The sequence below is a fragment of the Culex quinquefasciatus genome, chromosome 1 (genome assembly GCF_015732765.1).
Source record: "Culex quinquefasciatus strain JHB chromosome 1, VPISU_Cqui_1.0_pri_paternal, whole genome shotgun sequence".
Lineage (NCBI taxonomy): Eukaryota > Metazoa > Arthropoda > Insecta > Diptera > Culicidae > Culex > Culex quinquefasciatus.
Window position 1 is genome coordinate 39,433,202 of NC_051861.1, and position 14,562 is coordinate 39,447,763.

The window sequence follows — 14,562 nt, forward strand, 5'->3', positions numbered from 1 at the left end:
TAGAATTTCAGAATTTTTGAATTTTTGAATTTTTGAATTTTTGAATTTTTAAATTTTAGAATTTTTGAAATTTTGAATTTTTTTGAATTTTTGAATTTTTAAATTTTTGAATTTTTGAACACACACATACACACACACACACACACACACACACACACACACACACACACACACACACACACACACACACACACACACACACAATACACATACATACGGAGTAGCACACACACAAATTTTCAAAATTTCGCTCATAAACACACACACACCACTTATTCACTAACACAAACACAACCACCACCACCATAATTTTCACCGCCACCGTCGGTTGTCCACTCCCGCTTCGTTGCCCTTTTTCGCTTCCACTTTGGATTTCAATCCCCGGCGGATTCATTCCGCGATTTTCTTTCCACACGTCCATTTTCTGTCAACACGTCCACGCCGTTCACAAAAAAAAGTTGCTTCCCTCCTGCATCTCCAAAAAACACGCTTCCCGTCTTCCTCCACCGTACCGAGAACCAGAATTTGGGAACCCGGTAAACAGCAGATATTTCGTTCGGCCGCCGTCTCACTCCGGCCGAACCTTCCGGCAGGAAAAACACAAAAACTTACCTGCAAACTGGCCAAAATCCTGCCCCTGTCCGACGAACAGCAACCACCACCGGCAACTTCAACTTTTTCTGATTTGACATGTCAAATCGTGAACCAAAGTTTATAGTACAGAAAAGCCTTAAATTTAGTCTTTTTCTAAGTTTTGCACTAAGTTCTAAAAAAAGCCTAAAATTTAGGCCCAAAAAAAGACTAATTTTTAGGCTTTTTTCTGACAATAATGACCGAACTTAAAAAAAGGCTAAAAATAAGTCTTTAAAGACTAATGCCGGTTTTCCGTGTACGCCCTTTCCTCATTGCAACCATTGCAACTTTGAAAACTTTAGCTGTTGTAGGGTTCCGGATTGGACGTTTAAAATGTCAAATTAGCAAAACGACACAAAACGCGAGAGACGGCTTTTTCGTGAATTTGCGTTCCTCGCCGAATTTAAAAGACTAAATCGCTAAAAATACCTGTAAAAAATCAATTTCCAGTGGTGAAAACAGTGCCGAGCTAGTTCCCGCCGCCAAGATGCCTCGAATTATGATAAAAGGCGGTGTCTGGCGCAACACCGAGGTAAGTTATGAGTGCATGTGCTGGGAATGGATTCCGAATGTTGTATTTTTTTTTTCACCGGTTTATTCCAGGATGAAATCCTCAAAGCAGCCGTCATGAAATATGGCAAGAACCAGTGGTCCAGAATTGCCTCGCTGCTGCACCGAAAGTCCGCCAAGCAGTGCAAGGCGCGCTGGTACGAATGGCTCGATCCGAGCATCAAGAAGACGGAATGGTCCCGCGAAGAGGACGAGAAGTTGCTCCATCTGGCCAAGCTGATGCCGACTCAGTGGCGGACAATCGCGCCGATTATTGGCCGTACGGCGGCGCAATGCTTGGAGCGGTACGAGTACCTGCTGGATCAAGCCCAGCGCAAGGAGGACGGCGAGGATGGGGGGATGGACGACCCGAGGAAGCTGAAGCCGGGCGAGATTGATCCGAATCCGGAGACGAAGCCGGCGCGGCCCGATCCGAAGGACATGGACGAGGACGAGCTGGAGATGCTGTCGGAGGCGCGTGCCCGTTTGGCAAATACGCAGGGCAAGAAGGCGAAGAGGAAGGCGCGCGAGAAGCAGCTGGAGGAGGCACGCCGATTGGCCGCGCTACAGAAGCGGAGGGAGTTGCGGGCGGCCGGCATCGGGTTGGGTAACAGGAAGCGCAAGTTGAAGGGCATTGATTACAACTCGGAGATTCCGTTTGAGAAGGAGCCACAGGCTGGGTTCTACGACACGACTGACGAGTTTGTCGTTCCGATTGCGGCGGATTTCTCCAGCTTGAGACAGCAGAATTTGGACGGTGAGTTGCGCACGGAGAAGGAGGCGAGAGAGCGCAAGAAGGACAAGGAAAAGCTCAAGCAGAAGAAGGAAAATGACATCCCGTTGGCGATGCTGCAGAATCAGGAACCGGCGAAGAAGCGGTCCAAGTTGGTGCTGCCGGAGCCGCAGATTTCCGACCAAGAGTTGCAGCAGGTTGTAAAGTTGGGACGGGCCAGTGAGATCGCCAAGGAGGTTGCGTCAGAGTCGGGTGTGGAGACGACCGATGCTTTGCTGGCGGATTACAGCATTACGCCGCAGGTGCAGGCCACTCCCAGAACTCCGGCACCCGTTACGGATCGAATTTTGCAGGAGGCACAAAACATGATGGCTCTCACCCACGTGGATACTCCGCTTAAGGGTGGAGTCAACACTCCGCTCGTTCAGTCGGACTTTTCTGGGGCTCTTCCGCAGAGCCAAGTGGCCGCCACGCCGAACACGGTTCTGGCGACGCCATTCCGTTCCGTTCGAGGACCCGACGGTGCGGCCACTCCGGGTGGTTTCCTTACGCCAGCATCCGGTGCAATGGTGCCGGTCGGAGCAACTCCTGGCGGTGCCACCCACACGGGAGCCACGCCAAACTTTGTCCGGGACAAGCTGAACATCAACGCCGAAGAGACGATGTCGGTGGTGGAAACTCCCGCCGCTTACAAAAACTACCAGAAACAGCTGAAATCATCGCTGAAGGAAGGACTGTCCTTGCTGCCGGCGCCCCGCAACGATTACGAAATCGTTGTACCGGACAATGAAACTGACGAAACCGCCGACGACGGGTCGGGCGCCGAACCGATGGTGGCTGACCAGGCCGATGTCGACGCTCAGCGTAAGAAGGCAAAACGTGCCCAAGAAGCGAAGGAACTAGCGCTCCGTTCGCAGGTCATCCAGCGTGAACTGCCGCGTCCCCTGGATATCAACATGACCGTGCTTCGTCCCCCGAATGAAATGCAAGGTCTAACCGAGCTGCAGCGCGCCGAGGAACTCGTCAAGCAGGAAATGGTCAAAATGCTCAACTACGACGCAGTTCGAAACCCGGTGGTCAATCCGCAAGCCCCGCCCACCAAGAAGAACCCGCTGTCCGCCCATCTGTCCTACCTGGAGCAGCATCCGTACGAAGACATTGAAGAAAGCGATCTCGATCAGGCCAAAGAACTGCTGCGCGAAGAAATGGGCGTCGTCAAAACCGGCATGGCCCACGGCGACCTCTCGCTCGAATCGTACACCCAAGTCTGGACCGAGTGTCTCTCGCAGGTGCTCTACCTGCCCTCCCAAAATCGCTACACCCGCGCCAATCTGGCCAGCAAGAAAGACCGCATCGAATCCGCCGAAAAGCGGCTGGAAATCAATCGCAAACACATGGCCAAAGAGGCCAAACGGTGCGGCAAGATCGAAAAGAAGCTTAAAATCCTGACCGGAGGCTACCAGGCCCGTGCCCAAGCCCTCATCAAGCAGTACCAGGAAACCAACGAGCAAATCGAGCAGAACAATCTGGCCCTGTCCACGTTCAAGTTCCTCGCCGCCCAGGAGGACCTCGCCATTCCGAAGCGCATGGAATCGCTCACGGAGGACGTGATGCGGCAAACCGAGCGCGAGAAGACTCTCCAGAAGCGATACGCCGCGCTGACCGAAGAGTTTAGGGATCTGTTCCGGGAGGAGTCGCGACAGCCGCAACCGGTGGAAACAAGCCGTCAGAACGGACGAGGGGTGGACGTGCAGGAACGGCTCCAGGAAGAACAGGAGAGCGAGAGTGAAAAGGAGGAGGAGGAGGAAGAGCAGCAGGTTGAAGCTGTGGGTGAGGAAGCGGTGGCGGAGAATGACGAAGGTCCGGGAGATTCAGAAGACAAAGACGTGCAAGAAGAGGATCAGCAGCCTGAACAGAATGAACCAGCGGTCGCGGAAGAAGCTGATGCCATGGACTGTCAGGAGGACGGAGATGGTCAGCAAGAACAAGAAGACGCATCGCAACAGGCGGAATAGATTGTGTGAAGAATCAAGTAAATTGTAATCTTAGACTAAACTAAACTGCATTGAACATTGTACTGTTAGATGTCAAAATAAATCCTAAAATTACATTCAAATTGTTATTATCGGATTTGGGTCGATCAATCGAACTTAAAGTACCATGCTTCTGCAGCAAAATGTACTGGAAACATATGTTTGATGCAGGAGCATGGAGCTTTATGTTGCTAATCACCTTTATTTTGCAGAGCAACGAGTTAAAATTGGTTTCTGAGATATGAGTTTTAAAAAAAGTGGTTTTCGAAAATCCTAAAAAAAAACTTTATTTTTTGGACCACTTAAATCTAATTCTAGAGTTTTTTTTAACTAATTTATCAACGGTAATTCGTTGTTTTTGTCAATGGTAGATAGGGTACCTACCGTACCTACTTACGATCGAATGATTTCAATCTACACAGCAAAAAAGGTGAATTTTGGAATGTTGAAAATTTGGTAAGTTGAATAAATATTATCTCTTTTTTAATTAATATTACCAAAAAATGTGTAAAAATGTGAACAAAAATTCATCATTTTCTGATGTAAGATTACACATTTTTTTACACAAAATCTGTCACCATTATCTGATGAATATTACCATTTTTTCTGTGTGCATACTATCGACAAATCGAGCCAAACATTTCATTAGGGCACAAAACCAAAAAGTAAACATTCGGGATTATTCCACTATTCCACTCCATAGTACACTCCCTACATGCCCTCCAAGAATCAGATTGATAGCAAACAATTTCCTATTGAAAAAATCAAAAAAACAAAAGGGCACATAACAATGTTCACTCCAAACCAGAAAAAAAGTTCAATTGTGCCCTTTTCTTTTTCGTTAGTTTTTCGTGGTTAAGGAACTTTCTATGTTATAAAGTGAACTTTTCATACATTCTTAACACTAATTCACTTCAAAACAAAGTTTGGTTAACGTTTCACCAAGGGTTTCTGCAGAAAAAAAACTTCGTCGAAATACAATATTGAATACGGCCCGCGGCTGCTGTTCAGTACACTTTTGAAGAATTTTAATGTTTTACATACCTTATCTGCTCCATTCGATCATAAAACTTCACCAATTATCAAAATTTCCACTGAATTCCTCATTATTTCTAACTAAACAAAAGGGCCCATAAACATCATTCAAAACAACTATCCGGTGACAGCGCTTTAGTGCCCTTTTAGTTCTCTTCGAAATTGCATTTAGAAAGGGCCCATTATGAACAGCAGTTGGAAAGCTAAAAGGGCCTAATAACGAGATTTTTTAAAATTATGAGTTTTATTGCGAAAATCAACATAAATTAAGAAGCAGTAAAGCAGAGTTGAGGATAATGGTGTGTTTTATCGAATCATCAGTAAAAATACCATCAGTCATGTTTTTTTTTAAAATAGGAATTGAAACAAGTTGTCCATTTTTTGCAAGCGATTTTCTCGAATCGCGGTTTTTGCTTTTGTGCCCTAATGAAATGTTTGGCTCGAAATTACGACTAACGATCTTGAAAATCTCGATGTGTTCGGATTTCGGAGCATGTTTTGAAATTTCAAGAGTTACAAGTTTCAAAAATTGAATAAATTTCGGAAATTTCAGTTATTTTTAAAAAAATTTAAAAAAAAGTTTCAAAAATTGGATTTATTTTCAAAATTTCATTATTTTAAATAATGTAAAAAAAATCTTAATTTTTAACCATCTTAAAAAAGATCTTTCAATTTAATGAAGTATTTTTTATATTTTTTTGTTTAGTATATTTTTTTATCCGGAAAACTAAAAAAAAAATTAAAAAAAACATCTAAATTGCTAACAACATTTTAAGATTTATTTAATTTTAAAATAAGATTCTAATTTTCTTATGATTTTAAAAATTTCAGCAGCTCCTATAAAAACTTGTTTCAGAATCCAAAATAATAGATATAAAAAAAACTCTAGGGTTTCAAAACTTGTTTTTGGTTTATTGAAAGAAATGTCTTTTGGGAAATTCAGGAACCGCAAAACGACATAACCTTAACTTTGAAAAAAAAAACCTGTAACGTCCTCAAACATTGGAAAGAAAAGTTTCTAACACAAAGCCAAAATCAAAAATTTAAATTAATTTTAATATATTTGGAGGTTTTAAAAAAATCCAAGACTCAATCTTTTCAAAAATTAAGAGATTTATTCAATTCTATTAGTGTTTATGAAAATTTAACAGAGATTAAAAAAATAGAAATTTCAATTTTTTAGGTTTAAAAATTAAAACAAAACAATTTTAATGCCTCAAAAAAATAAAAATTTGAAAATTTGAAAAAATTAAATTACAGGCCACGGTTTTAACATTTCAATGAAAAAAAATGATAGTTTGAAATGCATTATACACCTGTCCAGTTGTTTTGCAATCATAAGTTCAAGAATTTCTAAGTATTGACGGAAATTTTATTCTTGTGAGAAAAAATAGAAGTTTCTGCGGTGCTGAAAATTGTAATTTCATGAAAAATATTTTGAACTTTAAACGAGCCCAAACAAGCTAAATATGATTATCAATGCAGAAAAAGGCATATTAGATTGTTTTGAGTTGATTAGACTTCTATTTCCATTGAAATTTTCCAGTTTTATGAAAACATATTTTGTCTGCTCCCGATTTTTCGAAACAATTTTGAAGAGAAGGGGGGGGGGGACCCAAACTTTGAAAAATATTTGCAACGGCCTAAGTTGTTAAAAATAAAAAAAAATAATTTCAAAATTATAAAATATTTCAAAGATCTAAAAAAAGTATTTTGTTTATTAAGAAAGCTAATAAAGCATGAGAGACCACCCATGGTTGCCCCTCCGTTGCTGAACAGAACCGTAATATCCTTTCAGCACTACTGATTATAGGCTTCGACGATCTAGTGGTGTTTCCCTTATCAACAGTATGTATGAATGCGCCGAAACGATAAAACACCATGATTGCCAAAACTAGATCTGTTGCGAATAGGTAACAGTCATTGGCCACCAACGGCGCCCGCCATGTCAGTTTGTAGATATCGATTTTAAGGGACGGAAATGTTAGTTAGCGCAGGTTGCTACTAGGGCAGCTGATTTACTCTGTGCTTACACCCCACAAGCGCCAGGAACCTGAAAATTTGTTAGTAGGATAGGGTGTTTGGTCAGGATTCATCATAGAAGATGATGATGCGACCCAAAGTCATAGTCTTAGTTGAAAGGTGTTATATGGGTCATTCCACCTGAAGTGTGCAAGAAAAAATGCAAATTTGAAAATTACCATCTCCGAATCTGCTCAAATTTGGCAGAGCTGTTGAGACTATCAAAACATGCAAAAATCCCGAATTTCATCCAAATCGGACCACCCCCTCCATTTTTGTACCCTCCCAAAAATCGACTTTTTGGCGATTTTTGAGCGAACCCCCTATCTTCAAACGATGATAACTCAGGAACCACACATCTTAGAGGGTCGGTCTTAGACTCAATTTTGAAGGAAATTGGACGTAGAATCCATTTCTGTGATCAAAATTTAGATTAAAACATGTTTTCTACCTGTATTGCGCAATTGAAAACTTTAAATGGCCGTATATCAAAACAGCCCTATTTATTTTTTGAATTTGACCTCACCATCGTATTCCCCGTCCGATTTTACATAAGAATCACTTATCGACAGAAAGGAATATGTTTCGTTCCAGAGATATCGAATTTTAAAGTTTTGAGTATTTGAGATTACCTAAATTAGCTACACTCGCCGCCTCTGCTAGAAGCACTAAGTCGTGCTGATTAATAACTGCTACCTGCTTTTATTGAAATAAGATTTCATCCCAAATAATCATAAGCAAATATTGAATGTACACCACTGTAGGAAACTGCTGTATAATCTTTAATTAAAAAATAGTATAAAGTGAATTTGTGTGCTTGCCCAATGGATAGCCCAAGAATGGAATTCCCGCAGAGCTAGCAGGAAATTGCAATTGATCTTGTAAGTAACACTTAAGAAAAAGTGTACGATACATTATCGTGTTAAAAATTATGAATTAACATGAATAAAACTCTCGTGAAGCATGATTAAGGAGGAGGATTTCTGGAAAGTATAAAACTGAAAAATGTAAGTAAATCACAAAGATTAATCTGATGTATTATCTGATTAAGATCTAATTCAGTTGTGTTGATTTCGACACCGTCCGAACAATAATCTTTTTTTTTTTGTTTGTCAATCATTTAGAAATCTTGAAAGACGATAAAGCTGCTGTCCACATGTAGCAGAATTGAAAAAAATCATCAATTATTCAGATGAAACTGGCTCACAATATAAAAATAGGTTTAATATGATCAACCTTTCAAACCGTAAGGCAGATTTTGGGGTTTTTGCTGAATGGCACTATTTCGCTACCGCACATGGCAATAGCTCTAGAGCCCATGAGAGTAATTTCATCTACCACAGCCAGCTCTACATTTGTTCTCACTTCAAATAAAAATAATAATTTGATAAAGTGGGAAGAAATGAGGAATAAGGAAAAATATAAAAATAATAGATTTTTTTTTTGAAAATTGTATTGTAAAAACTCTGTAGCATTTGCAAATAAATATTCAAAGTTTAAATTTTACTTAATATGGTTTAATGACACTGAGATCATGAAGATCAGTGCATTGAAAATTACCCAATAAATATTCCTTAAACAAAAAATTGATTGTTCAAGGTATTGATTATCTCAAAATCGTATAAAATTATAAAAATAATTCATCTTACAGAACACCAGGTAGGTAATTATTAGTACTAGTAATTATTCATCAGCACGACTTAGTGCTTCTAGCAGAGGCGGCGAGTGTAGCTAATTTAGGTAATCTCAAATACTCAAAACTTTAAAATTCGATATCTCTGGAACGAAACATATTCCTCTCTGTCGATAAGTGATTCTTATGTAAAATTGGACGGGGAATACGATGGTGAGGTCAAATTCAAAAAATAAATAGGGCTGTTTTGAGATACGGCCATTTAAAGTTTTCAATTGCGCAATACAGGTAGAAAACATATTTTAATCTAATTTTTGATCACAGAAATGGATTCTACGTCCAATTTCCTTCAAAATTGAGTCTAAGACCGACCCTCTAAGATTTGTGGTTCCTGAGTAATCGCCGTTTGAAGATAGGGGTTTCGCTCAAAAATCGTCAAAAAGTCGATTTTTTGGGAGGGTACAAAAATGGAGGGGTTGGTCCGATTTGGATGAAATTCGGGATTTTTGCATGTTTTGATAGTCTCAACAGCTCTGCCAAATTTGAGCAGAATCGGAGATGGTAATTTTCAAGTGCTGTTCCGCTTCAGATGGAATGACCCATATATTATTCTCAAGGCAAGCAATCGGATGCTGCGGATGAGACATTTCCCGTTTATCGGTTGTTAAATTGTAAATGAAATGGTTTAACCTTAGACAGCAGGCTGTGGAAAGATAGAACCAAGATCATTTGTAATTAAATAATGAAGAATTTAACAGTATGACTTTTAAATTGTGATGTTTTTACGAGTTTTAAATGATTGATGTTTAGTGTGGTACTGATAAACGAAGCGAACGACGAGCTGAAATGGTATCCCAAGGTTTTGTTGTTGTTGCACACCGAGGACGAACGCGAAAAAAAAAACGAAAAACACACCGACGACGAACGCCAAAAATCCCGCGACCCGGCAGAAAGGAATCGCAAATCGAACTCGGTTTATTTAGAAAGCTAATAAATATTCAAAATTTCAAAGACGCTAAAATTTTTAAAACCCATTGAAAAATAAGATTTTAACAATAAAAAAAAATTAGGAATAGCAAAAAAAAAGTTGAGGCTTAAAAAACTCAAAAACTTTAAAATTGTAATACATAGCTTTAAAAATAAAATAGAACAATTCGATGCCAACATTTCAAAAAGCATTATGTACAAACCATCCTTTTTGAGAAAAACGCATTTGAATGTTGAGCATCATTTTTCAATTCCTATTTTAATATAACAGCAAAATATGATGTTCTAATCATAAAAAATGACGAAAAACGTTGCTTTTATTGATACTTGATCATCCATATTCAATGAAACATTATTTTCGTCATTATATTTGAGAAAAATAAACATAACTTCTTTTGAAATCACCAACGTCTATATCACCCTGCTGTCATTGAGGGGGGCGCTTTGTTATGATTCGTTTTTCTTCGCCGAATGTACATGGCGCTTTTTTCATGATGCTTTTTTTTCGTCACGAGGTTCATGTAGTCTTTTATTTGACAGGTTTACAGGGCTATATAAACAGGCACTGCTGATGGCAGAAATTTTGTTTATGTTACTTTATTTCAAATCATTATTAAACAGACTTTACTGAAGTAACTTTTGCTCATTTTTGGTGGAGAGGTAGCTTATTAAGAGTACTTTCAGAATATGCAATAATCCAGAAAGTGTAAAAATGTACATGATGCCTTTTGAAATGTTACCGTCGAATTCAACACTCAAAATAATGTTCACCACAATGTTGCATGAACATATATGTGGTTATTTTCCATATGGATGTTCATGCAAAATCTACGTGAACCTCTGGTGGCTAGGCTGTATGCATTTGCAAATGTACCAATACAGTCATACCCCACATCACAAGAATTTCACGTTACAGTTGCAGCCAATTCACGCAACTTATGCCTGATTGGAATGCAAATATCATATGATTTTCTAATGACTTTTACAGTGTGGGAGGTTGGGGGTGAGGTATATTCTTCTTCTTTTTCGTTATTAATGATTTAATTTAAATGAAAAAAAATAGTTGTTCTTTTAAATTTTTATTTTCGCAATCGCTGTTTTCATTCACTTATACACAATCACACTAGCACACAATCTCAATAACACAACAGCAATCTACACGATACACTTGTTCATGGTTCCGGCGTATCGCTTGCTGCTCGCGGGGTGTCCTAACCTGCTGTCGTACGTGACCGACGCCTTCGTCACCTCTCTGCATCGTTGGCTCCCTGGTAACCTTGGTGACTTGGACCTTTTTGGCTTCACCCGCATCCTGCTCCAGGTTACGGTTGGCCATGATGAGGCACCGACGGTTGCGCGCTGGAACGGCTGGTTCAGTGGCCTAGAAAAAAGGCACATAAGATTAATCAAAAATTTTGACAAAATGATGAAACAAATACTTACTATTTTACGCAGATATTTTACTCCGAAAAAAATACCGCATGCAGATTCGGAAAACGACTAGAGTTACAAATATTCCGAGAAAAAAAAAAAACCGAAATCATGTTCACTTGATGAGAATCTGCAGCAAACTGACCGGCTTGAGACTTGCACGCCCAGCTAGAAATTTTCAGACAGGAATTTCATGCACCATCCCAACCATACCAACTTACACTAACAATTTAACCACAATGTTGCATGAATAGGTGTATGGATTTTTTCCATACCAGTTTTCATGCGGGTGTTGCATGATTATCATGCAAACCAAAAAGCAGCTGACTGCAAGCCACGCCTCCAAATTTTCAGGCATGAATTTCACGTGACATTTAGTTGTGTGAGTGTATGCTGCGTGAAAATCTAGAAGAGTTGACATGAATTCATGGTGACTGTCGCATGACTCATGTAAAACATTGTTTCGGGACATAAATTGGCTGCCACAGGAATTTTCATGCAACTATGTGGTGAAAGGTTTTTTGAGTGAAGGAAAAGCATAGCAAATCAGAAAAAGGGTTAAAATTAAATTTATTTTTCAATTTTCAGATTTTAAAATTTTCAATCGCAAAAATGCCATTACAAATTTTGATCGTTATTTGTCAATGGTAGATGGTTGAACGGTTCTTTCATGTCAGAAGAAACATACCTTATTTTACTAAAAATGCAATGACATTGCGCTTTATTTCATATAAATTCATCATCTCGATTGCTGCACGAATATCCAAGAAAGGTAGTCTAACATGCTACTGACTACAACAGCTATTTAAAATAAATGCCAAACAATTCTTAACCAAATCACAACATCCGCCTAACTAATCGCTTGCACCGCCTTCTTGGCCGCTTCGTCCAAGTCCTGGGCGGATTCAATCTTAAGCCCCGACTCTTGCAGTATCTTCTTCGCGGCGTTCACGTTCGTTCCTTCGAGCCGCACCACCAGCGGAACCCGCAGCCCGATGACCTTGGTGGCGTTCACGATTCCGTTCGCGATGGTAGCACAGTTTACGATGCCTCCGAAAACGTTTACCAGGATGGCCTTCACGTTCTGGTCCGAGGTGAGGATCTGGAAGGCTTTCAGGACTTGGTCTTCTTTGACGTTTCCGCCGACGTCGAGGAAGTTTGCGGGCGCGCCTCCATTCAGCTTGATGATGTCCATCGTGGCCATCGCCAGGCCTGCACCGTTGACCAGACAGCCGATATTGCCCTCCATGGCTATGTAGTTTAGGTTATATTTACTGGCTTCGATTTCCTTGGGGTCTGTGTCCTCGTGCACTTCCATCGCAAAGATGTCCTTTTGCCGGAACTCGGCGTTGTCGTCAAAGTTGAGTTTTGCGTCGACCGAGATCACCCGACCGTCGTCCGTTTCCGCTAGCGGGTTGATTTCTATTTGGGTGCAGTCTACCTTCTGAAAGAGCGAGTAGAGCTTTTCGATTTCCGTGGCTGCCGTCTGTACCAGGGGTCCCTTGAACTCTAGAAAGCGCGCCACGTCTTCGGCCTGGGCACGGCTGATGCCCGCGAGGATCGAGATGGGGACGGTTTTGATTTTCTCCGGCGTTTCCTCGGCCACCGCTTCGATGTCCATACCGCCGGCCGGCGAGGCGATCAATACTGGTCCATTGTGCTCGCGATCCATAACAATCGACAGGTAAGTTTCCCGTACGATGTTTATGCTGTCCGCGACCATTACCGATTTGACGAGGATTCCATCCTTGGGGGTTTGCTTGGTGATTAGTTTGGCGCCGACCATCTTCTCCACCAGTGGGATCACCTTGGAACGACTGTGAAGAAATTGGGATCAGTTAAATCACTTTATTGGTTTGCCCAACTGTAGAAATCTCTCAAAGAGAGTTCAGTGCCTCCGATCGTACACAAATACATTATTTTCAACTGCAGAAAAGGTCAGTGCAGGACCCCCTGAAGAGCCAAACAGTTGATAACAGCAAACGGTTCAACTTACTCTTTCGTGATGTGCACGCCTCCCTTGAAGCCATTATCGAAATGACCTTTGCCTCGGCCGCCGGCGAGAATCTGCGCCTTCACCACGTACTCGTTGACGTCTGCAAAACATTAACGTATTACTGTCTGCAACACAACAAGCTATCAACTATCAACCCACTGAAATCCTTTAGCACGTCCTCGTCCTTGCGGCCCTCGAGCACCCGGAACGCCTGGATGGCCACACCGCTCTGCTCCAGCAGCTTCTTGCTCTGGTACTCGAGCAGGTTCAGCTGGCGGGATGCGACCACCGCCGCCTTACGAACGGCCAACAGCTTCGGGTAGACGCGGGACAGCTGGGCAAGTGACGTCATGGTGTGGAAGTTCGATACTACGAAGAACTGAAGCGAAATGAGCAGTTCGGACTGCTGAAAGTGAATGAAGAATTACTATCGGTGTTCTGTGGCTATTGACGCTGAGTTAACTGATAAGGCTGGGTGTAATCGGTTTGAAAGAGAGAGAGAGATCGCAAACAGTTCGCGAAGGTTAGCGATTGAACATATTCAAAACATTTACAATCTTTCGAAATGTAGGTCTTGAAATGAACTTTAAGTAATTTTATTAAATATTTAAATTTTTCTACTGAATTTGTTAAACCAGACTATTTTCAAGATATTTTTTAAGACACGGGACTGAAAGGGCTAATACATGGTTGTAAATGTTACGACATCACTTTCATGCATTGATAGTTAGATATTCAATGACAATTTAGTCGAATTTCTTTGGAAACTGGAACACTTATCATACAAAATGAAGGGAAAATTATTTAAAAAAAACACTTCGCCTATTTAAAAGCATAATAATCACTAAATTGCAAACATTTCTTACCAGAAATAAACAGCGTAAAATTGAAAACACGACAGCCGGTCCAAGCAACTCTCACGCCACAACGAATGCTCTCCGATTCCAATAATCCGGAATCCGATTAAATTCTTGTTTTGACGTTTCTGGTGTGACTTGCAATGTAGGCTGCGTCAGCGTGCCACACGGCAGCACGCAGCCAAACGTCTCGCCAAATGAGCGCTTGACGACTCACGCAGTTTTTTTTAATTTATTCAAAATAGTAGTTTATGCAACAAGTTGCAAAAAGAGGAATTTTTCAGCACGAGTCGTACATTTATCCAACGAGGTTCACCGAGTTGGATAAATACGAAGAGTGCTGAAAAAATCAAGTTTTGCAACGAGTTCCATCGAGAAATTAAAAGTGAGAGTGTGTGCGTGCAACATGGAGTTAAATTTTTCAAAGTGCCATGGGAACCTTCACAGCAACTGCACAGAAAGTTTAACCACAGACAAACAGACGTGACTCTCCATACAAATTATTTTTGAAATCCATCGTCCTTAATCAAACCACCAAATCACGACGACGCCAGCGCTGCCTGGTGAGCTGATGCCGAAGCGCAACCCAAACATACCAATACAAACCCATTACTGTCAAGTGTCATGTCAGTGTATGCGTGAGACAATCAAGC

At 41.1% G+C, this 14,562-nt stretch overlaps 2 protein-coding genes across 3 annotated transcripts; one reads left to right on the forward strand and one right to left on the reverse strand.

Moving 5' to 3' along the window:
• Nucleotides 1-955: 955 nt before the first annotated feature.
• LOC6037340 (cell division cycle 5-like protein) lies at nucleotides 956-4,031 on the forward strand. The gene is made up of 2 exons (XM_001847212.2): nucleotides 956-1,165; nucleotides 1,237-4,031. Exons 1-2 carry the CDS (start codon nucleotides 1,121-1,123, stop codon nucleotides 3,928-3,930), a joined length of 2,739 nt encoding a protein of 912 aa, XP_001847264.2. The 5' UTR covers nucleotides 956-1,120; the 3' UTR covers nucleotides 3,931-4,031.
• Nucleotides 4,032-11,748: 7,717 nt separating this feature from the next.
• On the reverse strand, nucleotides 11,749-14,058 carry LOC6037339 (succinate--CoA ligase [GDP-forming] subunit beta, mitochondrial). 2 transcript variants are annotated; one of them, XM_038248825.1, is made up of 4 exons: nucleotides 13,919-14,058; nucleotides 13,212-13,458; nucleotides 13,053-13,152; nucleotides 11,749-12,873 (listed from the first exon to the last, which is right to left on the reverse strand). In XM_038248825.1, the coding sequence occupies exons 2-4, from the start codon at nucleotides 13,402-13,404 to the stop codon at nucleotides 11,907-11,909; spliced, it is 1,260 nt and encodes a 419-aa protein (XP_038104753.1). In that variant the 5' UTR covers nucleotides 13,405-13,458; nucleotides 13,919-14,058; the 3' UTR covers nucleotides 11,749-11,906. The 2 variants fall into 2 exon arrangements, with proteins under 2 accessions (XP_038104753.1, XP_038104754.1); XM_038248826.1 differs by having other exon boundaries at nucleotides 13,212-13,455; nucleotides 13,919-14,057.
• Between the last annotated feature and the right edge of the window lie 504 nt (nucleotides 14,059-14,562).

Excerpts from the sequence above, each read along its gene's own strand:
- LOC6037340 (XM_001847212.2), top strand. The coding sequence starts at position 1,121 with ATGCCTCGAATTATGATAAAAGGCGGTGTCTGGCGCAACACCGAG. Across the intron at positions 1,166-1,236 it reads GTGTCTGGCGCAACACCGAG|GATGAAATCCTCAAAGCAGC; the intron begins GTAAGTTATGAG and ends GGTTTATTCCAG.
- LOC6037339 (XM_038248825.1), bottom strand. The coding sequence starts at position 13,404 with ATGACGTCACTTGCCCAGCTGTCCCGCGTCTACCCGAAGCTGTTGGCC. Across the intron at positions 13,153-13,211 it reads GGACGTGCTAAAGGATTTCA|ACGTCAACGAGTACGTGGTG; the intron begins GTGGGTTGATAG and ends AATGTTTTGCAG. Across the intron at positions 12,874-13,052 it reads GGCGTGCACATCACGAAAGA|TCGTTCCAAGGTGATCCCAC; the intron begins GTAAGTTGAACC and ends ATTTCTTCACAG.